Genomic DNA, 23657 nt, shown 5'->3' with positions numbered 1-23657 from the left:
AAATCGAAATGGACTGTTTCATGTGTGATTTTGATAATGGCTCTATTTGAGTTCCGATCTGCCTCGTCGAAGACTCGTAAATACTACATTGCGGCTGTGGAGAGGGATTGGAATTATGCCCCAACTGGTTTGAACGTCGTCAAAGGCATCCAACTGGAACAAGACCGGTGAGCACCGTATTAAACTACTCATGAATTCAGGCTTTCGATCAAATTTCCCGATTCCTGAGATCGCGGCTCAGATAATTCTTTTATTTCGCCCGAGAGGTACAAGTCAGAGGCAATTGTTCAGGGGTCGATATCAGGATAACAATGCACAACCGCAGCAATTTTCACCTTTGCGCCAACAACGGCAGTTTTGTTTACTTTCCAATAATGTCACGATAATTGTATCTACAATTGTCTCGAAGGACATAGTTACACGGCAAATCTTGGGACATTTCAGAAATTTGTCCTTTAAACGTCGTTTAGTTCCTCCTGTGTATTGCAGATTACATCTGTTCGTGATCTGTTACATAAGGTTTTTAGTTTCGCAGGTTACCCTTCTACGGACGTTCCTTTCCTTGGACGTTAGCGCCTCACTAAAGGCTGGTTTCCATATGATCACAGACGATCGCGGATTGCAGATCGAAGACGATCGCAAAGAGAGCTGTTTCCATATAATCGCAGACGTTCGCAAACGATCGCAGAACCGACTGTAGCCATATATTTCGGTCAGTGGAAATGTCAAATGTACACGTGCGTCGTGCACGCGGGAAAATCGCAGCAAACAACATAGTGGACACTCTGTCATCCTGTCTGGAATATTCATTACTAGTCTTGAACGCTTCGTGAAATTGAATGACAGTTAACATTTGTTGTTTGTAAAGTCCTGCTGAGCAGGATGACGGCCCCTTTGAAGATTTGTCTCCCTTGTGACATTTTCATTTTGTTCGAAGAACAAAGTATTGGATTCGACTCCGTTTTTGGACTTATGATATTTCGTTTAAAATTCAGTTTGTTATTTACCGTCTCTTTTGCTATTTTTCTTTTAATCTTCCAGTATTTGAATTCAAATTAGTTGTAACTACCATATTTTAGCACTTTTTTCCAGTATTACGTCAACATCCATTTACTATAATATATATATACGGTCGTGCGGATATTTTCTTAACTCGGAGCTCCGCTAACATTCAATTTGATGACAACGTCTCCAAATGCAGTTTCCAGTTTACTGTAGGCACAAAATTGCCCGATCAATCTGTAGCACAACAACGACTACACGCGAACTTATTGCACTGTGGCCCAGTGGCCCAGTGGCCCAGTGGTTAGGGTGCTTGCCTTGAGATCCGGAGATCCCGGGTTCAAGACCCGCTCTGACCACTCGTTGAATTTGTTCCTGGTAGTCCCTGGTTCAACTTCCCGGCTGCACTTGTAAATAGCCAACTGGTTTGCCTCCGGCCAGTTGGGATTCTTAACAGTTGTTGTTGTGTTCTGTCGTTTCGTTGATTGTGTTTCATTGGCCCTGAAAAGCCCCTATGGGGAGCGGTCAATTAAGTATGTATGTATGTATGTATGCACTTATCATTTATAGCCGTTGTGAAATCTCCGATTGCACCATCAGTCGAAGCCGTTGTGAAATTTCCGATGCGGTAATGGTCTTAATTAATCTGGAACGATCTTCGGGATATGCATGGGTATGAACGATTCAATAATAACAGTTACAGCTTTCTTTCTGAAAGGTCACGATTAAATTTAATTGTTTTTTCACACGAGTAAAGGGCTAGCAAAGTAGTCGCACGAGTCACATAATTCAAGAATTACATTATGCACTGCTATCTTTAGTACGGTGGTTATTTCCCAACCAATGAAAGTTGCAACGTCGACACATTCCACGGATGACGTAATGGCTTTTTCTGTATTCAATTTAACAATTCATGCGTCTGTACTGTTATTACTGGGTTGCCAGTATGGCAATCCCAGTCGGAAAATGGGTAATATTTGGTCGCTTTTTTTTTTCGTTTTTTTTTCTCCGTGTCGGTAAAAGTCTAGCCTGTCACTCCTCTGTTAAGTGGTGTCTTTGTGCATAGAGCCTTCTGCGCGTGTTTTCTTAGGATCGAGAGGGTAGTGAAATGCGTAGATTTCTCTGGTGGACACAGTAGAATATTTAACTTAACCTGCAGTGGCGTCGAAAGTCTTGTAACGGGAATGGCGTCTTAGTGGATCTTTAAACAAAATATACCCTTATGGAGCTCAATAATGGAAAGTCAATTGGATAAACAACACAGGCGGTGAAAAATAAATATCAGAAATCTTAAAAGCGAGGAGTAATGGACTTCGACAACAATCTATCGCCCGTCGAGCTGAAATCAAAGTGAGCTGTATTTCTAATATTCTACCAAGTGTGCTGTTATGTAAAACACTGAAAGCAAATGGAAAATTCTCTGGTAACTTATGGGTTCAACAAAGACAGAGAACGAATCGAACACCTAAAGTGGATCTGTGATCTCTGTTGTCTGTTTATTTGTATCTGCACAGTCTTCAGGTAAAAAAAAATAATTGGAAATGTGACAGCCGAGAATTATTTGAAATAAAGCTTGTCGTCTATTTTTTGCTTCATTATTCAAGGAAAAGGTTCTTCATGGAAAGGGTTTGGGCCTGAATTTTATTTTGTTGCAATTACGTATGGTAATTTAACACGATTGAGTTTTTTGTCTTCACGCACGTAATGAAATAGGAACGGGTTTTTGCCTCTAATAGCGAATATGTTGTTTGTTTCAAAAAATATTTCGCTGGAAAGGGTGCCCTTTATGAATATTCATCATGTCATCATGGATAGTTTTTATGGCAATAGTAAAGCATTTTCGTGTCAAAATGAGGTTAGCCTCTTTCTGTTGTGTTAACTTAATTAAATATACCATGCCTCGTGAGGTTGTATTTATCGTCTACCGTAAACTTGATTTACACTCTCAAAATTACCTCCAGAACCTACTTTTTGTGTAGAATAAGCTTTTAGAGTGATGTTCTTGTCTTCTGTGGTGATACTTGACGATTCGGGAATATTTGGTGAATAAATATTTATAACGGGTCACACGCGCGACTTGATCGCCCGAACTTGCCTGATTATGCATAACATCCACTTGGCCTTTTGACATCCCATTGAAAAAAACTCATAAAATACTCGCGGAAACTTCAATCTGACGCGAGCAATATCGCGTTATTATCGCATAAATTATAAATTGTGTCTGTCCGCTTATTGACAGTAAAAATTAGCCAATGAACGTGCGAGATTTTTGCAGTCATTGTAAAAATCTACACTGACGAGCACACGGTGCGCAGGCATCCGAAGGACTGGATCTAAAGCTTTCGATTTGGCTGTCGGCTATTTCAAAGAACTGGAAAGATGAAAATCTAACAAGAAACAGTAATTTCGGTTGAACCAGTGGATTACAGAGATAAAAAGGGGGACAAGAACGCGAGCCAAAAAGTACTAAAAAACTTGAGATAAAGAACAATTACAGCAAGATGTAACAAACTTAAAGACATTTCGGTGGGTTAAGCTTTTGCCATGTGTCGACCTGTGGCATGAAATTCGTAGGTGTCCCCTTTTTCTTTGTTTTTTATATTCTTTATTTCTCTTCATAGGCAAAGTAATATACTTGTTGTAATATTGGTTTCCTTCGTTAAATTTTTTCATTACACTTTTGTAACATTAAGTTTGAAGCATAACATATTTGAAAAAATTAAAAACCCGGCATCACTGACAGTATATGGTATTCTTTCAGTATTGAAGAGTAAGACTGTACAGAGTACAGAATTTGCTCTGTAACTGATATCTGATATAGAAGAAGATGAGCTTTATATTGCTTCTTGGAACGGTTAATGTGATTTGTGTCAAAATTGCCTAGTCTAGTTTTTCCGTAACTTTGAAGGTGATGAACAAACTATTAGATCCTTCCAGTCAAGCGCTTTTGACTAAACAGTATTTTAGGAGAAAAGAGTTATCAAACTTTGCTATATGTAGTCAAAGCGCTTGGTTTATTCTTTGTTTTTGTATTTGTGTTTTAATATTGAAAGAGAGCGTTTTCATGGATGTGACTGAATATGCAGACACGCAAAGCGTTCGAAAAAAGCAAAAAGTTGATTTAATTCGTATCCGGGCCGTGAAAAGTGGCTAAACCTGGTTTGGAAAAAAAATTCTCTTCGGAAGGCGGAAGAGACTGCATTTACTGCGTTGCGTTTATTTTTCACTCTAGCCTGCAAATAAGGCTTTTTTTGGCAGGCGCACGCTTGTTCCAACGTTTGTAACGCGTTCGTAATGGGCCGCCATTTTGAAAGCACGTAGCCGGTAGATCGGGATTGGGACGAGGGGCGAGGAAGGGGCGACCCTATTGCAGCCTCTTTTGACTCTTTCAGTCTCTCTTCGACTTAAAATGATGAATTCAGCGCTGTGTTTGAGCGAATTTCAATGCTATCCGGTGCGCACTTTTCTTCACAAACTCTTTCTTGGTGGCCTAGGAAATCGTCTAAGGTGATTCTGTTGTTTCTGCAGTGATGCAGCGCAATATACAGAATCAGGTCCTCAACGAATTGGAAAAATTTATCGCAAGGTATTGTATCGTGAATTTACAGATGAAACATTCACAAAGGAGATTCCTCATCCCCAACATTTGGGTGTTCTTGGCCCGGTAATAAAGGGTGAAGTGGGAGATACTATCAAAGTTCACTTCAAGAACATGGCCAACCGACCCTACACCATGCACCCACATGGGGTCTTTTATGACAAGGGCTCGGAAGGAGCTCTCTATGATGACCACACAAAGGGAGACCTGAAAGGGGACGATCATGTACAACCAAATATGAGCCGTGTTTATGATTGGAGCATTCCTGACAATCACGCGCCAACTGAAGATGACGAGAACTGCCTGATGTGGGCGTACCATTCACATTTGAGTCCTCAAGAAGATATCAACACCGGATTGATTGGTAAGATATCACAAAGTTTGCAAGGAAATACACTAACAACAACAAGAGCTAAAAAATAGCGAGTTGCAATCAGGGGAAAGAACGAATTGCCCCACCGTGGTACAACCAATCGAATCCTTAGCTTTGAAATCCTCTGCATTGTATATAACTCCTCAACATGGCTGTCCATAACATTTAGTGAACCTCAGACTACAGAAACTAAGAAAAGATGACCAAACGAAAAAAATACAAAAAAAAGAGAGAAGTTCAATGTTACATTCTCATATCGAAGTAAAACGTCCTCTTTCAACTCAATGGTGATATTCGTTAATTTCTGTGTATTTTTCACTAATAGTTGTTGCTGTTAGAGAGTCGCAAACCTTCAAGTCTTTAGTTTATACATTTTCCTGTTAAAGCGAACTGTCTTTGCAATTAAAAAGACGCAGTTAAATGGCATTTAACTTAATTTCATGAAAACAATGACGCCGGATAGAATTTGTAAACGCATTTTTTGCCATGTATCGAGTAAAAATAAAGCTCTAACGTATTTCTTTTAAAACAGGAGCGATTCTGACCTGTAAAAAAGGAACCTTGGATCCTTTGTCTGGGATTAGAGCAGACGTTGATAAAGAATTTATCCTTCTTTTTACCGTTTTCGACGAGAACAAAAGCTGGCTTCTTGATGAAAATATCAAGCGATTTTGTTCGGATCCAGACGGAGCTATGAAGCTCAAAACGGACGGAGCATTTGTAAAGAGCAATAAAATGTCCTCGATAAATGGCCGCGTGTTTGGCAATTTAGAAGGCTTAGAAACGTGTCTTGGTGACAAAGTTGCTTGGCATATCTATGGGATTGGCACTGACTCCGATGTTCATTCAGGTATGGTGCCTTCTGCATGAAATCAATTTTTTTGGGGGTAGGGGGAAAGTAGGGAGGGGCAAGCCAAGGGGGAAGGAGAAGGGGGAATATTTGCCATACTCTGAAAGACAACGACGTGAAATGACCAAATCTGTGGTTTTGATGACAAGGTGAGCATACGGCAGAAAATTATTCATTTCCCAGACTGTACGATGTACACGAGATGGGATAAAACTTATGATAGCACAAAGTCACGCATTGAAGAGCCTTGTTTGCCATTGCCTTAACTCTCTGTTTTCTGGTGGAAAAGGTATCATCAGAAGAGGAATGTTTTGACATCTATCAACTCCGTGAGAAGTTCATAATTCGAAAGTCTCGATCTGCAATGCAATGCGGCCGAACAGTTTATGATATCATCTAATTTTAGAGCGGTTGATGCTAGATTTTTGCGGGGGAAAACATGGCCCATTGTTTTCCGTGCGCGTGCTTTCATTTAGCTCGACCGGCTTTTGGTTGCGGACCAAACCAGCACCGTTGCGGTCATTACGCTCAACCTGATTGGCCATTATGTTGGCGGGTCCTGTATTCTAAATTTAGATAATACGGTAAACTGATGCGCCAAGGCCAAATGAGAGAGATTACTACTTCTGGATTACGGACTTCTGGCTCCGTTACTACATAAACGGGAAAACAGTGCACTCTGTTTCTGCTCTCAACAGCGGAATGAATCCTCGATTAACTGGACAGTTAACTGAATAAACCTGTTTATGACAGGCACAGCAGAGCTACACAAGTGACATGCCACTTATACGCACCTTTAGCCAACTGATAGGAAATCATTTGAGATTTGGGGCTTCAGCGATGATGCCCAGCTCCAATTTTGGCATGTATAATGAATTTCCCACCCCCTACCGAATTTTGAAGTCAATGAATCTTAAATTGTTTTAATCAACTTATCGGTCCCATATTATCCATTTGTAAATGAACTGACGATTCATCTATATTTTATAGCATATTTCCATGGACAGATTTTCACCATTGATCATCACCGGCAAAGCATTGCGATTGCTCTGCCCGCGACATTTTTGACAGGAAACATGAACACTGTAAACGCAGGAACCTGGCTGTTAAACTGCATGGTGACGGGAGGCTATGATGGAGGAATGTACACTGTGTTCAAAGTAAACAAATTTGCCCGTAATGCTACTACGTCGATGCCTAGTGGTGGAACTATCCGAAGATACTTCATAGCCGCTGAGGAAAAATTGTGGAATTATGCACCGAGTGGTTTGAATAAAATAACAGGGGAATCACTCACCCAGCCAGGAAGGTATTTTAGAGTCATTATTACCAAGGCGGTTTCAAATCACTTCATGGGAATTTTTGTTGTCGAGATAATATTTTTCGCGGGATATTAATTTCCCGATCTTTTTTATTGTGGAGACTAAGCCCTATGTAAAAAAAGAAAAACAAGGGGGTGGTGAGGGGGAGGGAGGGGTGCTGGACAATGAGAGAAATGAGTCTAGGGTGCAATATATATTTAATGTCCTGTTATTCAGCGAGTCATCAAAGTACTTCATTCAAGCAGACGACAGAATTGGAGGCACCTACAAGAAGGCTCTGTATTTCGAGTATACGGACGAATCGTTTAGCATTTTGAAGAACAGGACTGAAGACCAACTACATCTTGGATACCTGGGCCCTGTCATTCGCGGTGCAGTTGGCGATACCATACAAGTGGTCTTCAAAAACATGGTCAGTTGTCTTTGTTTAATTTTCTTTTTAAGAATACATTAACAGATCAAACTTTGTTCCTGACGAACCTAGCTTTTTAGAAGAACCTTCAGTTTTTATAAGAATGTCGAGGCTGAAATCATGCCAAAATGTTCAAGAATATGAAACAATAAAACAGACCAAGAGTCGGTTCAGCACGTCTGATTTAATTGGGCTCGTTTAATTGAAAACCAGATGTCACACCTCATGCAATTAACAATTACATTGCATGGTTGATGTCAAAATTGTGAAGAATTCGGGTTTGCTGAGGAGAACGTAGAAAAGAAGAAAGTACGATTGTAAAAAATTCATTGAACTCTGAGGGTTACGCAGTATTCACTTCTTATGGCTACCTTTGAATCATAATGCAGGAAGATAATCCTGCAATTTCTCCCGTTCATTTTACAAGTCTCATTCGATATTAAAGCCCGATCTGCTTGGGATTTACAACAGCACTGCGACATATCTCAGTACTCTTTTGACCGGGCGATTACAGGCTTCAAGAAACTACAGCATTCATCCTATCGGTGTTCTATTCAACAAATCCAACGAAGGAGCGTTATATCAGGATGGTACATACGGAGACGAAAAAACTGATGATGCGATTCCACCCGGAGGAAATTATACCTACCACTGGACTGTTCCCGAGGAAATGGGTCCCAGGCCGACCGACCCGCAATGTTTAACAAGCATGTATCTATCATTTGTCGACCCAACAAAGGATCGATACGCTGGTATGTTTAATGTCCAGAAAACATAACAATACCAAATCAGAAAGGCTTAATCGGAATGACAATGCTTCTTTTTTCCTCCGCCATTTGAGTACGGTGTATGAAAGTCTACCTCGCTTTTCCTGTATACTGCTTTAACCATCGATTCCCTAAAGTTAAGCGTTCTCTTCTCGTTATGGTGGTGGTGCTGGCATTATCACAACCAACGTACATTGAAAAATTAAATTGTCGTCAATTAATGTTAATTGCTCTCACAAAACGTGCTACAGTAAGTGTCGAGACGATATTGAGTTCACTTGGAGCGTGTTGCTTCTGCTAATGATGGGGCCGCCGGTGAAAATCAACCCTTCTCAAGCTCTAGGTCCGTACTTCAAAATGAAGAATCTCATTTTCATATTAAATTTATGGCCCTCGTTTTCCTGACAGACCTTGCTTTCTTTTCATTTGAATTTGTGCCTCAAGTGCTAGCCACGTGTTCAGTAATATGATTTTTAAATTCTCTATTTTCACATTCCCCATAATACTCTTTGTTTGCCCCCCAAATTTTGTATAAACCTGGCTTATGCAAAATTTGGGGAGCAGATAAAGTGTGTTATGAGGAGTGTGAAATTAGAGAATGGAAAAAAAACATGGCCTTTTATGATGGTACAATTCTCCGTCAAATTGAGTTAGTAAGAGTTTAGTTTAGGTTTTACCATTTGAGGTTTTTAATTGAATATCCAATGATTCAGCCCTTTCAAGTTGAACACAAAACGAAACTTTCTATAATCATCAAGAAGATAAATAATAGTTTCTGAAATTTCGGTGTTCTCTATTTTCGCATTCCCCATAGTACATTTTGTTTGGCCCCCAAACAAACACTGCATATTCCCGAGACCATTTGAAAATTTTGAGGGGCAAACAAAGTGCATTATGGAGAATGTGAAAATAGAGAATTATTATAAGAAACCACAAGATATGATTTTGTAATTGATTGAGTACAGTTAGAATTTAATACGTACGAGTGATGTTTGGAAAGTTCCCAACATTGGACTGATTCATAATATGAGGACTACAAAACAATGCGAGTGAGTTGCTATCAATTACGAGACGTGGGTGTGTGGGTGTCTATGATACACGCGGCAAAAATTTCTCGATCTATTTTCAAGGAAAAATTCAATTCATGCATGTGTTCAAAGCTGAGTTGATTATTAAAAACTGTCATCCAGATTTCGATTACTCTATTTGGAATATCATTTTAAATATTTGGCGCACATTTTGCGGGTTGTGTGCATTAAAAATAGAAAACTGCGGTCAGCAAATATTCGTTCCGATTTTCCCCAAAATGGTGCGCGCGTTGTTACCATAGTAACTTAATTGAGACTTTGGGATAAATCATACTGTTTTTTTGTGATAAGAATCGGGTCATTTTAGTAATGCATTATAATTTATGTAACTATCGTTTCATAAACGAGATTTTCTCTTGGGATTTCAGGTCTCTTTGGTCCTCTGTTGATTTGCAAAAAAGGCAGTTTGGATTCCCATAACAAACAAAAGAATTTTGAAAGAGAATTTATTCTTTACTTCTCTGTTACTCTGGAGAAAGTTTCTTGGTACTACGACTTCAACAAACAGCAAGCTAAGAATGCCTCCATCATTAACGAAGGTGTGAATTCGATTTATTAATTTATCAATTAATTAGTAGGTTTACCTATTTTCCAAGCGCGCCTGTTCAGAATCTCAGAATTGAAACTCCGTGTACGAAGTCACACTCGTCTTTCAATTCGCCCTTGTCACACGGCGGCCACACATTGTCCCGGGAGACCAAAAGAGCTTTGTTTTACCACGCCAAGCCTCGCAGTGGAAACCATGGGGGTGAGGCTTGGCGTGGTAAAACAAAGCTTTTTTGGTCTCCCGGGACAATATGGCCGCCGTGTGACAAGGGCGAATCTAAACAAGGAATAACGATCCGGGAAAAAGCGGAGACGCTCGCAGCATAATATTGGGAGATTTTACTACTTTTTAGCCACATAAGTGCGTTAACGTTGTTTATGGTTCACTGATGTTCACTAGTAATAAGATAGAATCGCACGAGTTACTTTTATGTTTGAGTTGGATAAAACAGGAAACGGTCAAACTATTTCAGACAAATTAAATTCATTACATTTCGAGAGGTGATAGATGGTATCCCTGTGGCCCATGATATTTATTTGAAATCTATTTTTAGATCGCGTCCGTGCTGCGAAGGTTATTTTTATCCGTTGTTACCGTGACCTCGCGGTTCACTTCAGCTCACACGAACTGACCAATAACATGTTGTCTCAGTTGAAATAACTACACAGTATGACAAAGAATTAATAATAGATTTCACGTAATTTTCATCGGAATAGGGCCAAATATGGGGGATTCCGCGCTATCTTACCTCATACTCTTGATCATTTAGCTCAAATGCACCTTTGCAAGCGTTTCCCTTTTCCAGCCCACGGCTAGTTTGCATGACAATTTTGGAAACTATCGTAGCTTTATGAGCCCATCGATAGCGTACATTTAAAAATTATTTCATGTCACACGTTGGATACGAGATGGCAAATAGCCAACGAGGCGTCCAACACCGAGGTTACCTATAACCGATCGCATATCGAAGATCTCAAAGCGAATGGAATAATTGTTATACTTAAATTTCAATGAATTCTGTGAACATTGGGATACTTAAGAAATTTCGCTTCCTGACACAAACTGTTCAGCTCAGTAACACTTGGTGCAACTGCAAACATTAGGTGATCGATTGAGCTGATAACCGACGTTTAGTGAGCAAATCAGTCCTGGCTGTTGGAGGTATGGTCAGCTCTAGGTGGCGTTGAATACCATGGGAATCTACAAATTTTGATACAAGCAAACCAAAGATTAGCTCGAACGCCATGCGTCGAACAGCACAACCTAACGCGTTAGAAATGCAATTTTCTAGGTTGAAAACTGAAATCATGAATTTGAGTCTACCGCGATCGATTCCAAAAGAAAGATAACTTTTTGGTACTATTATTGTTTTTCAGCGGACGCAGCTTACATTAGCAGCAACAAAATGCACGATATCAATGGGTACGTTTATGGAAACCTGCCAGGTCTGAGCATGTGCAGAGGCGATCGTGTGTCCTGGCATATCATGAGTGGAATACTGATGCATTCTGCTTCTTTCTATGGCAACACTGTTATTTTTAATGGCAAACGAACAGACGTTATAGGACTTGTACAAGGTGAGGAAAGATGTTAATAAGATAACAATGTTCATGTAATAGTAGCCTGCAAGCAGGTTCTTCCGTTGAAAATGGCACACTGTCGAAATAAAGGGGCTTGGTGACTGGTTCGAAAGAAAGAAACTAGTCACCAAGCCCCTTTATTGAGACCGCGCGCCATTTACAACGTAAGAGCCTGCTTGTAGGCTAATGTAATGGCAACGCTTGTAGTTTGCAAAAGGGTTACTTTCCAAAAAAAAAAACTGTGGAGCTGCCTCGGTAGGGAGTAAACTTAACCACCATAAGGAAGATTTGCGAGCTGACGTTTTGGCTATTAGCACTTTATCCCAGGGGAGTAGGGATGGCTTAGTAGTTATAGTTCGCCCTATGTAAAGGAATCCAGGTAGCCCTCGGATTCCAGAACCCAGTCCGTGGATTCTGGATCCAAAATAGAGGATCCCGAATCCCGAGTCTTGAATTTCGGATTCTTAACTCACGGGTTCCACTGAAATGAATCCTGGATTCCATCGAAATCTGTGGATTCTGGATTCCAAAGCCTCACTTTTGCTGGATTCCGGAATCCGGATTCCATTATAATGGGGGATAGCATTCGCCTCCCACCGATGTGGCCTGGGTTCGACTTCGGATTCGTGGCCGTAAGGGTTAAGTTCGTTGTTGGTTCTTTACTCTTCTCTGAGAGGTTTTTCTCCGGGTTCTCCGGTTTTCCCTTCTCCTCAAAAACCAACATCTCCAAATTTCGATTCCATTGGACGCAGGACCTCCCTGTAAACCACTTTCGGGTGAGTGGAGCTTCCTGGGTAAATATCAAGGTTTATTATTATTATTACTATTATTATTATTATTATTATTATTATTATTATTATGAAAGCTATCAATCCATGTCCCTTCATTGCTCTAAGTTACCGCTATTAAATCAGTTGTCACTTGATAGTCTGACCAATCTGATTAATTGGTGAATTTTATTACTTAACACTGGAGATAATAATTAAAGTATTCTTGGCAGCATGCATTTAAAATAAGCTTGTGCGCTTTATTTGGCAAGTTTTACATTTGCTTGTTTATTCATCAATCTGCCAACAAAAGGCGTCAACACATAATCTCCTAAAAAATGTATCAGGTAACCCAACCGAACCATCAGCTATGAAACTAAGACCTACAGCTAAGCTAATAAGAAAAAGAAAACAGCTTTAAGCAACACCACAGAGTAATTTTAAAGTAATAATTGCGACAATCACAAGCTGAACGCACTCATTTTGAGCAAGTTTCAAATGTTTGATTTAAATTCTTATTGGATAACTAATTTGAGTTCAATTCTCACACTACCTCCGTATTCCTGTTATCTAATAAACATAAAATGTTTGGCAAATGGCAAGCAACCTTAGACGAAGCATTATTGGACAAATCTAAAAAGGAAGGAAGGAAGGGCAAGGAAGTCTAGGAACGTCACACGCAAAGGTGTGCTAGGGGTGTCTTTTCCGTTGGAGAGAAGCTTGGGAAAGCAGTTCTTATAGGAATTTTCGAAAGTTTGTTGCATTTCCTAACAAACTGCCAGCAACGCTTTTTCGCACACTAAGGCCATCTTCCTTTGGATAAGATTTCGCTGCCACCTTTGTAGCATTCAGCCGCGTTCTTTGAAAAACAAGTCAGGGTACAGTTGTTGTTATTCTTATGCAAATGTATTGGCAGGGTATTCAGTGGTTAAGCTTAAGCCGAGATTTTCTTTGTTTTCATTATCGCTAGTGATTTGTTCCATTTGCGTGGAACCCTTATGAACATTTCCAGCGAAAGATTATATGTACACGGCAAAGACTGACGTTAAGGGTCATAATTCTGGGTTAAATTACCATTTTCATTAAAATGAAATAGTTAGTGAGATTTGGTGATAAAACACTTTTGAAAACCTGTAAAGTGATGAAGTGTGAGAGAATATGGATATTTGCGAATTCTCTCGTCACATTTAAATTACCCCACTCTCTGAAACACTTCAACAACACTGGATTAAAATGAATGTAACGAGGGTGAATTGCGAAAATCACAGTTCAACTTATCAAAGAAAATCAGGCCTTTATAAATGACTAAAACCTTCTTTGTAGAGGTATGGGTCATCCCACTGTTTGCGCTGGCTCTGATTAGTCAGAGTTATTCCTTTCCCACGGTTTCAAGACACGAAAACCAGTTGCAACCCGCTCTGTTGCCTCGACAGGGTCGCTCCATACCGTGTACATGACACCGGATAATCCAGGGATTTGGAAGGTCCTTTGCCAAACGACGAGCCACGCAACAGGGGGCATGGAAACTACATACACAGTGCGAGAGAATTGTGGGAGGTCAATCTCGGCGCAAGCTTCAGACACAATCAGGCGATATTTCATAGCGGCAGTTGAGGAGACTTGGGATTATGCTCCCTCTGGGAGAGATATTTTAGAAGGAAAAGCACTGGAAGACAGCGAGTATGTATCAGTATGAGCCCATGCAACATGGGCTCCACGTTTCTCTTACCGACACATAAATTGTTATTTTATACAAATAAACATTTAACACTAGAGACTGCAATGCCGTGTAACGATCTATTCATATCTTATTGCACGAACTTTGCCTAGTCGCGGACTCAGAATCACACGTCTAGCTAATAAGCCATGCTCACGGTGTCCTTTTGGAATGGAACTTTTCCTGTTGGATGGCTTCATCGGGATTTCGCGTTCTATGGGAACCTGAAAAATTGATTTGGTTAACCAACTTATTTAATTGGCTATGTCTTTAGCGGGATTTTTAAAGTTAGGGACGGGCAGCATTGATTACACGCGTAGAGGTCTGGATCAGAGAAACCGCGCTGAGACCGAAAGAGGTTGAAAAGAATGTTCTTTTGTGGAAATTTATCAATTTAAGACAATCGAAAATCAAAAATCCATCGGCTGGAAACATTGGATTTAAAGGGCAGCTACACAATGAAGAATTTTAAGAATTTTGGTTGTAAGCCATCAACTAGTGATAACTGAGGTGACTGGCGAATTTTAGACGCCTCTTTCCATCGGGGTTGACTTTCGAGTGATCGTTTTGACTATGGCCATGGGAAAACCTGGACCGAAGTCAAACGAGAACGCGATAGGGGAGGGGTTGAGGAGAAGGAATGAGAAACCACCTATAATCAACCTCGCAACATTTTGGAAACCTCCGTTCGCCCACGGACGGAGAAAATATCGTTCCTGATTGGCTGATAAAAAATTGTTAGAAAAATCCGCCTGTCAGTCAAAATTTATTGCCCTTTCATAAAAGTGTAAAGACAAAACAAAGCGCAAAGAGCCGACAATCTTGGGCGCTTTCTTTTTGTACGGAAAATCTGATTGATCCGGTGGTAAATGAAATGGAACAGACTTTCCAAAAATGGAACATTTTTCGGGCAAAAAGGAACACCTTCAGAGGTATTCATCTCTTCTTGGTTTTCCCGGAATGATCTGAAAGTCCCGTTCCATTTGCTGTGTCACACTATTACCATGCTCCTTGAAAAAAAGGAAAAAAACATGGCAGACCCCATGGGCCTTGGTGTTTAGCTGCCCAAGTGAATCGTGCAGGGTTCAGTCCATTAACATGGATACTTTTGTAGCTCTGCAGGTGAGAATTACTAGTTATGAAGTAATGATCTAAAATCCGGCAGCCATGTTTGTTATTCTAAATGATTAGGGCTGTGTAGAAAAGTGGGACGGGGACGCGGGGACAGGGATGTGGGGACTCGGGGACTTGGGGACGTAGGGATTTGGAGACTCGGGGACTCAGGGACGTAGGGATGTCGGGACTCGGAGACATGGCGACGCATTTTTACCATTTGTTCAACTTTTCATCATATTTCAAAAATCCTCATCTTTTGATCGTAACTGCGTTGTACCCCGATTTTATGTTCTTCGTTTTTACAATGTAGTAAATATATGTATACTTTCATTATACTACTATCAAGTTACACGGTGGAGTAATTTAGGTACATACGTAAAACGTGGGGATAATGTTTTTTTTGCCTTAAGTCCTTATTTATTTGACATAGGCAACATGAACGAAAGGTTAGTATGACCATTTCTCAAATCATTTTACAATTCCCAAGTGTATCGAGGCTTGAATTTCAATAATTGAACATCCCCAAGCAAAGATTGAAAGTACTAACTTCCATTTTCTGCATCCTAACCTTTTCATTTCACTCGTAGTTGTCTGTGTCACGTGACATTTTTGACTAATGACGTCATAACGCTTGTTTTTGACATTGGGAACGTCTACCCTAAAAAATTCCGTCAACTTTTTGCTTGAAACTGCTTAATTAAAACAATCATTAACGGATAATTATACCTATTAATGTGGCATCGTTCATTTTCATTGTGACCTCTATGGACATTTAAGTGACTTTCACATGAAGGAGCGAGTAGAAAGCTAAGTATGATCGATTGGATAAGTGCTTCCTCGTAGAACAAAAATATGCCAATTTATGAGCTTGGTCAAGCCTTAACACACCGGAGTCAAGAGTTACTTAGCTTCTGTCCATGGTCCTGTGATGACGAACATTTCGACAATATCAACTGTAACATCCCGAATTTTTCATCAAAGGTAACAAATTGAACAAGCGCCAGGAAAGATGCAGTCACAATGCCGCCAACAACGACATTGGAACGGTATTCAAACATCAATTACAGAGAAGAAGTTATAAGGCACAAGTATTTGTGCATCAATAACAACAACAAACGCTGCAACGTGAAATTTCAGCTACAGTGTCGTAGCAATGGGCCATTAGGTCTCCTGCTTTGTTTCAAAGTCGAGCTCTTTGACGGGTGACGAGAAGTACTTTTCGAGAATCCAATTTTTGACATTTCGGTGTGTATTTACCTGGTACTTGAAAAGCATACAGATAATCGTTATTGCAAAATAATATAAGGGATTCAACTTCCTTTTACGTTAGGGTGTTTTCCCATTTCTGAAATTCTTTACTTCGAAAATGTGTCGCCGCATCCTCGAGTCCCGACGTCCTCAAGTTTCCGAGTCCCCGCGACCCTACGGCCCCGAGTGCTCGAGGCCTCACGTCCCCGAGTCCCCAAGTCCCCTGTCCCACTTTTCAACCCAGCCAATGATTAGTACCCAGTCTCTTGGGAAAAAAAGAAAAGAAAGTCTCAAAAGGAATACACTCGTCCCGTTCCATATATTGAGGAAATTTGTTCTGTTCCTTTAAGCAGAGAATTCTTCCCGGTTTTTCCATACAAAAGGAAAGCGCCCCTGGTTTCAAAAAATTTGGAAATTTCATTGCGGTAGCCTGAATTTTCTGAATAAGACCAGAAAGACGTCAAACCACTACTGAATGAAGGTGATATTTTGGCGGTCCTTCTTCCGCATTATTAATCGATATCACACCTTAATTTTACAAGGATCATCGGTGACCAGATTAAATTAAAGAAGCTGAAGGATGACGACTGACGGCAACCTCTGGTTGTCGGATGCCATATGTATCCCATTGGGAACCTCCAACCAGATTTCGCATCGGCAGAAGATGCGCTGCATGGACAAGGCTTTTCTCAACATGCTGAAATGACATTCTAATAACTTCCACAAAAAATTGTCGACTATGTATATCGTTGTCGACGAATCGCACGCAGTAGAAACATGGACAGGGAAACGTTAAAGGGTCAGTTGTAATCTCAGTTCGATCTTGCAATTTTTTTCCCAAGCGAATTACTGCGCCTTTCAATAACATGCGGACTCTTAAATTCAAAGGTTAACCGACAAATGCGTTTTTCGCTACCGTCAATCAAATGTTCGGCGGCTCCTCCCAGCTTCCGACTTTGTTGACTGAAGTGGGCTTAACGATGTGATTTGATTATTACGCACTCGACAGTAGTCGGAAGCTGGGAGGAGCCGCCGAACATTTGATTGACGGTAGTGAAAAACGCATTTGTCGGTTGACCTTTGAATTTAAGAGTTCACATGTTATTGAAAGGCGCAGTAATTGTATTACCGCCAATGTTTACACAAGGCGCGCTATGATTGGTTTAGCCTGCAGTGCAGGCGTATTTTGGGCGCGCGAGTGCACATTTTCGTATTAGGCCACCATCTTTCTAAGATTTGGTAACTGTGGAAGATTGGGGCGAGGAAATATTTGCTGAGGGAGTAGGCGTTAAGTGGAAAAATAGGGAAGGGGGGAGGGGGAGGGGAAAGAAAAATATTTCGAGTATATGTTATTAAATATATGTTATTTCGAGTGCCCCACCCCCAACCCGCCACTGCACCAACCCTCTCCCGGTCAAGCATCTAATCACAATCCAAGATGGCGGCATCGAAAACCTGGGTTATCAAGCGTTCCGCGCCAAAATAACGCCTGCACTGCAGCCTATGATTGGTTGGGAGTTGACATCAAACCCCTGCTCGACACGTGATTGGAAATGGAAGGTTTAAGATGTTGTGGTGTTGATTTCAGGCGTTTCCTCGCTCGTTCTCCTCGCCGCTTCCCCGTTCGCTCTCTTTTCGAGTGGCCAATTACATTCATCTGATCACTCGAACGTCAGCCCCGGTGGAAAAAAGCTCCTAAAATTGACCAGACCACCTGCTACGCAGACGTAACTGATTAGAGTGTAATGTGAAGTGCTAGTATACTACCCCATATGAACCATGTGAGCGTTAGCCCTGGAAATGGGCCCACACATGAACAGAGAAAAACTCTGACCAGGGTGGGAATTGAACCCACGACCTTCGGATTAGATCACTGCTGCTCTACCGACTGAGCTACAACTGCAACCGTATTTCTTGTAAGGATAGTTCTTAATAACCGATCAAATGCCGAGGAATACCATGGAGGTAAACGCAGGGCACTTGACATCAGTTATTTTTATAGCATCGAAAACCGTTTTGTGTTTTGATTATGGCGGCCTTCAACGAGAGATGATCTCGAGTGCAATTAGGAATAAATACGCACGAGTAACTGTTTTCAAAGACCAACAAAGTTGCACGAGCCCATAGGGTAAGTGCAATTTGTAGTCTTAAAAAAAATGCGAGTGCTCCGTTGTTCCAAATCAGTTGCACGAGAAAAATCATGCGATTACTTATTCCATGAAACTTTAAATCTAAATGAGATCAAAAGAAAAGCACGCGTATCACCCAATCACACCATGACTCAAATATTGCGCCATCTGGCGCTCGCATTTGATTGGCCATCTGAGACTTTCTTTGATTATTGACCAATCAGATAGCTTAGTTCGTTACCTCTTTTTGCTCTAAATTACCTCTTTTCTGCTATTTTTTACCTGAATACTTCATTTCTGTTAGCCAATCAGAATGGAGAAATTATCCATGCATATGATTACACAGACAAAACATATAGAAAATTAATATTTAGATCCAATTTAATTGTGATTCTCGGCACCGAAACTTCTTAACCATGCAACTGTTGATTAGTTCTCTACCTATGCCGTCTTTCTCTATTATTATGACTCCATATCATGCCTCTAACATATGTTTGTTGGTTTTTACTCTCAAAGGGATGCCAAAAGATACACTGAACAAGGCTCTAATCGCATCGGTCGTCAATACAAAAAAGCTGTGTTTCGTGAGTTTACTGATTACACTTTTTCAGTAAAGAAGGAAAGAAAAACAGACTACGACAAACACCTTGGAATTCTGGGACCGATCATTCGAGCTGAGGTTGGAGATACCATTGAAGTGTGGTTTAAAAACATGGCGAGTAGAGATTACTCTATGCATCCTCACGGAGTGTTTTACGAGTAAGGGCACTTTTTTTATTTTGCAAAATCTAAAACTATATATTTCGCTTAGTATTTCGATTTTCCCTGCTAGCAGAGGTTTCTTTTGTTTTTGCTGGGCTGGTGAGTACGGGTAAAAAGACCTCTGCCATGGGTCGAAACTCACTGTGTTGAGCATGCGCGGCTGTCACCTAGCGACCGAACCCTCACGTGATACTTCATGTTATGTGGGCTCGCTTAACATCAGCGAAATTACTGTAAAGGAATGTCTGGGACACAGCAGACCCAAGTCACAGTTGGCAAACATATGGGGTGTGCGGTTTGAAGAGTGCCGTCCAAGATTGTGGACAGCGGTTGGATCAATGTGAGTTTCGACCCATGACAGAGGTTTTTTCCCCGTACTCATCAGCCCAGCGAAGGCAAAAGGAAAGAGACCTCTGCTACCAGGGAAATTTCGATGGTGATAGTAAACTCTTTCACCTAACTGCAAGTAGCAGACACAAGTGAGGATTTACTAAGCCCAACGACCAGCCACTGAGACACCATCAGTACAGATATAATTTCCTTCAGTTGAGTGGCAAGACGTTAGGTTGATAATAGATTTTTAACGGAACAGTGGAGAAGCTGAAGGGTACGGTCATGGAAAGTTTGAGGACTGTTTAAGGTTTTCGTCATTCTAAATTGTCCATTCTTCGTCTTTTCCTTTAAAGGCGCATAGTTTTGTCTGTTTAGCTTGCTCTTATTTTTGGAAGAAGCTTTAACATACTGATTTAAAAAAAAGTCTTTCGTCTGTGTCGTGTGCTGCTGTATGGAGCAATAAATACGTTTCCACGCATTTTTGGCCACATCTGAAGGGTGGCCTTTTAGTGGTTTTCCGTTTCTGGCGCACCACATGTTTACATCGGATGACTGACTGACGCATGCTGAATACACACTCAATAAACCCCTGGCATTGAATGCCATGTGTTGGTAATTTGTTCTTTTGGTGCTGTCATGATAGTTTGTAAGTAGCAATCAGTAGCTGGTAATAATTCACATGAGTTAAGTCAGTAAGCGCTTTCTTGTGTGCGTTCGATCTGAAGACAAATCGAGAAGCACCAATCACACGCTGTTCCTAGTCTTTAAAGCCAATCATATCATAAAATCAGTTACAGTTTTGAAGTTTTTCGTTGCAATTTTCTTCAAGTAAAGAGGATGAAGGTTCAAATTACCGTGATGGGACAACTGGAGCATACCTGGCAGACAACGCCATACACCCAGGCAAAACATACAATTACGTGTGGCAGGTTCCCGAACGAGCTGGACCCACAAGCAATGACGGAAACTGCTTGGTTTGGTCGTACTATTCCGATTCGTATCCTGTCATAGATTTCTATAGTGGACTTGTTGGACCACTTGTTGTTTGTAAAGAGGTATTTGAAAAATTGATTTAAGTTGTAGGTTTGTTGACGTAAGGCTAAAGATCGTATAGAAGCAAGTATCTCCAACCCGTCTTTAGAGATTTGTGAGAGTCTGTAGGGACTGTGACATACCTTCACTTATTTACTGTAACTCGGGAATTGCATGCTGCAAGTAATGAACTCCTACTTTTGTTAGAAGTCACACAGATATGCCAATCAATGATCACTTTATTTAAGTTTCAGTACACTACCCGACTAATCTGCGTGGAAGACTAAGCTGAGAAGACTATTTAACGACTAAACCTAAAGCGATTGGTAATTTATTCAAGTCGCGGAGTTACATAGTCGATTAACAAACTAGGGAGAATGAAAATCAAATCAAATCAAATCATGGGAGAAAAATATATCAGAACAAAGTACACCATTTAACTAACATACGACCCCTAGAGCGGGCGCCCACTCGGGATACGAAATGAAGCTTGTTTGCTATTGAAATGACGTTGCTCCCTCGGTATCTCATTGAGGTACTAAGTTGTAACAAACAGACGCGTCAGGGTCATCCTTCACAATCACTAACATGTTGTTCATTCCCTTACATTAAAAGGGCACGCTTAAAGGCAACAACTCCCGTCGTGACGTGGATCGTGAATTCTTTTTGCTCTTTGCCACATTCGACGAGAATAGAAGCTGGTATCTCAATGAGAACATCAACAAGTACTGCTCAAACCCTGGACCTCTAAACCGACTAAAGAATGACGCAGGGTTCAAGGAGAGTAACCAGAACTACGCAATAAATGGCTTCCTTTACGGCAACTTACCAGGATTAAAAATGTACAGTGGAGAGAAAGTGGTCTGGTACCTCATGGGGCTTGGAGATTTGACTGATGTTCACACTGTTCACTTTCATGGACAGACATTTATTTATGTAAGAATTGCTACTGAAATATGCATTAGTTTTAGCACCAACTGCTACGCATCAGGCATACCGTAATGATGGAATTTAAATATAAGGCGCAAAAATATTTAAAAGCAGAATCAGTGGCTTTCGACTTGATCGTACAAGCATTGAAAATGGTCATAACTTGAAAGGAAAGTAGTTGCAACAAAAGACTATCAGTTTGGTTGGTCCAAATCATACATACAAATCTTTTTCGTTTGATGTATATCGAATTCAAATGTCAATAAAATTCGCCCAACAACGAATTCAACTTCCAGAACTTGCATCAACTTTCGTGCTTCTGTCTTTGAACTGTGATCAGAACTCAAGCCAAAAGTATGACACCCTGATTTCGAGTGCCATCGTGTTTCGATAGCGTTACCCTTGATCAGACGAAATCTATAAGTACTAACACAGATCATTGTGTTACAGAAATCGTCAACTCTTCACAGAAAGGATGTTTATGACCTTTTCCCTGGAGTCTACGCAGCCGTCGAGATGATTCCCGATAGCACTGGGAAATGGCTTCTCCATTGTCATGTTAACAATCACATGTCGGGTGGAATGCAGACATTATTCACAGTTATGGCGCCAACAGGTGAGATTTAATAATTACTTTTACCAACAGCAAATTGTTTGTTTTTTCAACAAACACATGTCGGGTGCTAACAATTTCGTGTTGTGTGGAATGCAGACATTATTCACAGTTCTGGCGCCAACCCTTGAGTCGCACTCACCTTCGTCCCGCTATCGAATTTGGTTGTTTGTTTTTTCAACAAAAACATGTTGGCCTCTCGGGTGGAAAGCAAACATTATTCACAGTTATGGCGCGCTCATTAATTGTGTGGCTTTCAATCATTTAGTAACTACTTTGACAAACAGCGCATATTTTCTCTGTTGGCGATCAGTGTTCATGATAAAATTGGTTCAAAAAGAGGCCTAAAGACTGATCTAAAAAACTTGAGAAAGTTCTCCCCCAATTTCGAGGTAAATTTCGAACCAATGAAAAATTTAAGTTCCCAAGGGCAGGCATACCGTCGCTTGCAGCTACCTGTCCGCACGCTTAAAAAAGACATGTTCTGCCGGCCAGTCAAACTTCAAAGTTCAAAGGTTACCCGCCCATTTTGGAACGTTTTGGCGCCACTCCGCAAACACTTCTCAGGAAGCAAAATCACCAACACGTACGGGCATTTTTTCTTTTGCAGCTTTGAACACCTTGGTTGAAATTCCTACCTAGTCAGTTACTTTTTGTAAACGCCATGTCTTGCCAAACGGCAAATAAACCAGCTACGATCATTTGCGTAACTGGCGCCAAAACGTTCCCAAATGGGCGGGTAAACTGTGAAGTTTGAGTGTCAAAACGTTGAATTTTGATTGGCCGGCAGGACATGTTTTTGTCACGCGTGTGGACAGGTAGTTGCAAGTGATGGTATGTGCCGCTCTTAAGATCGCTTGGGAGCCGAAATATAAAGCAGTGATTTTAGATGGAAGTATCCTTCCATCCATCTATAGTAGATCACATACGTTCATCGCTTGTTGATTCATTCGTTCGTTCATTCATTCCTCTTCTATTTGTTTTCTCCAGAAAAACCTAAGCCAACAGTGAAAGCCGAAAGTGGTGCACCCGACTCGAAGATCAGTCATATGGTTGCTGCAGGTTGTTTCGCTTTGCTTGTTGTCTGGAGCATGTATTTTACAGATCTGTGAATCTACCATGTTTACTCAAAGGAAGCCCAAAAAAAAAGACAAGTTAGAAACAGTCTAGAAAACACTGAAGACGTTCAGCACAAAACTGTATTAAATATAAAAGTAGTCAGCTTTTGAAGAATGTTGCGCGTTAGAAGATCACCTTGGGACTGGAAATCTGTGAGCAAAAATCCGAGTTTTAAAAACAAGGATAAACGCTTTATGATAGAAGTCGTCGCGGATGTTTCCAGAGTTGGAACTTTACACGTTACACTTAGGGAAAAACGACACCGTACACCGTAGAGACATTTGTTTGTCTAGCTAATTTTGCGAATGGGCTTTCAATTAGAAATAAAGTGCTCAAAAACAAAAGAACAAAA

At 40.7% G+C, this 23657-nt stretch overlaps 1 protein-coding gene across 1 annotated transcript in view; it reads left to right on the top strand.

The window, feature by feature from the left end:
- The window catches only part of LOC138023740 (hephaestin-like protein), a 23748-nt gene extending 91 nt beyond the window's left edge, over positions 1 to 23657 (top strand). The window contains exons 1-14 of the mRNA XM_068870801.1: positions 1 to 167; positions 4531 to 4964; positions 5506 to 5823; positions 6814 to 7132; positions 7362 to 7557; positions 8072 to 8309; positions 9781 to 9951; positions 11336 to 11536; positions 13740 to 13986; positions 19033 to 19275; positions 20441 to 20666; positions 21259 to 21579; positions 22024 to 22189; positions 23177 to 23657. The exon at positions 1 to 167 is cut by the window's left edge and continues 91 nt beyond it. Of these exons, the coding sequence (XP_068726902.1) occupies positions 1 to 167; positions 4531 to 4964; positions 5506 to 5823; positions 6814 to 7132; positions 7362 to 7557; positions 8072 to 8309; positions 9781 to 9951; positions 11336 to 11536; positions 13740 to 13986; positions 19033 to 19275; positions 20441 to 20666; positions 21259 to 21579; positions 22024 to 22189; positions 23177 to 23298 (3369 nt within the window). The 3' untranslated portion in view covers positions 23299 to 23657. The remainder of the gene's footprint in view (positions 168 to 4530; positions 4965 to 5505; positions 5824 to 6813; positions 7133 to 7361; positions 7558 to 8071; positions 8310 to 9780; positions 9952 to 11335; positions 11537 to 13739; positions 13987 to 19032; positions 19276 to 20440; positions 20667 to 21258; positions 21580 to 22023; positions 22190 to 23176) is intronic.

This window comes from Montipora capricornis, chromosome 2 (genome assembly GCF_036669925.1).
Source record: "Montipora capricornis isolate CH-2021 chromosome 2, ASM3666992v2, whole genome shotgun sequence".
In the NCBI taxonomy this organism is placed as follows: Eukaryota; Metazoa; Cnidaria; class Anthozoa; order Scleractinia; family Acroporidae; genus Montipora; species Montipora capricornis.
This window is presented reverse-complemented; position numbering and strand designations above follow the sequence as displayed.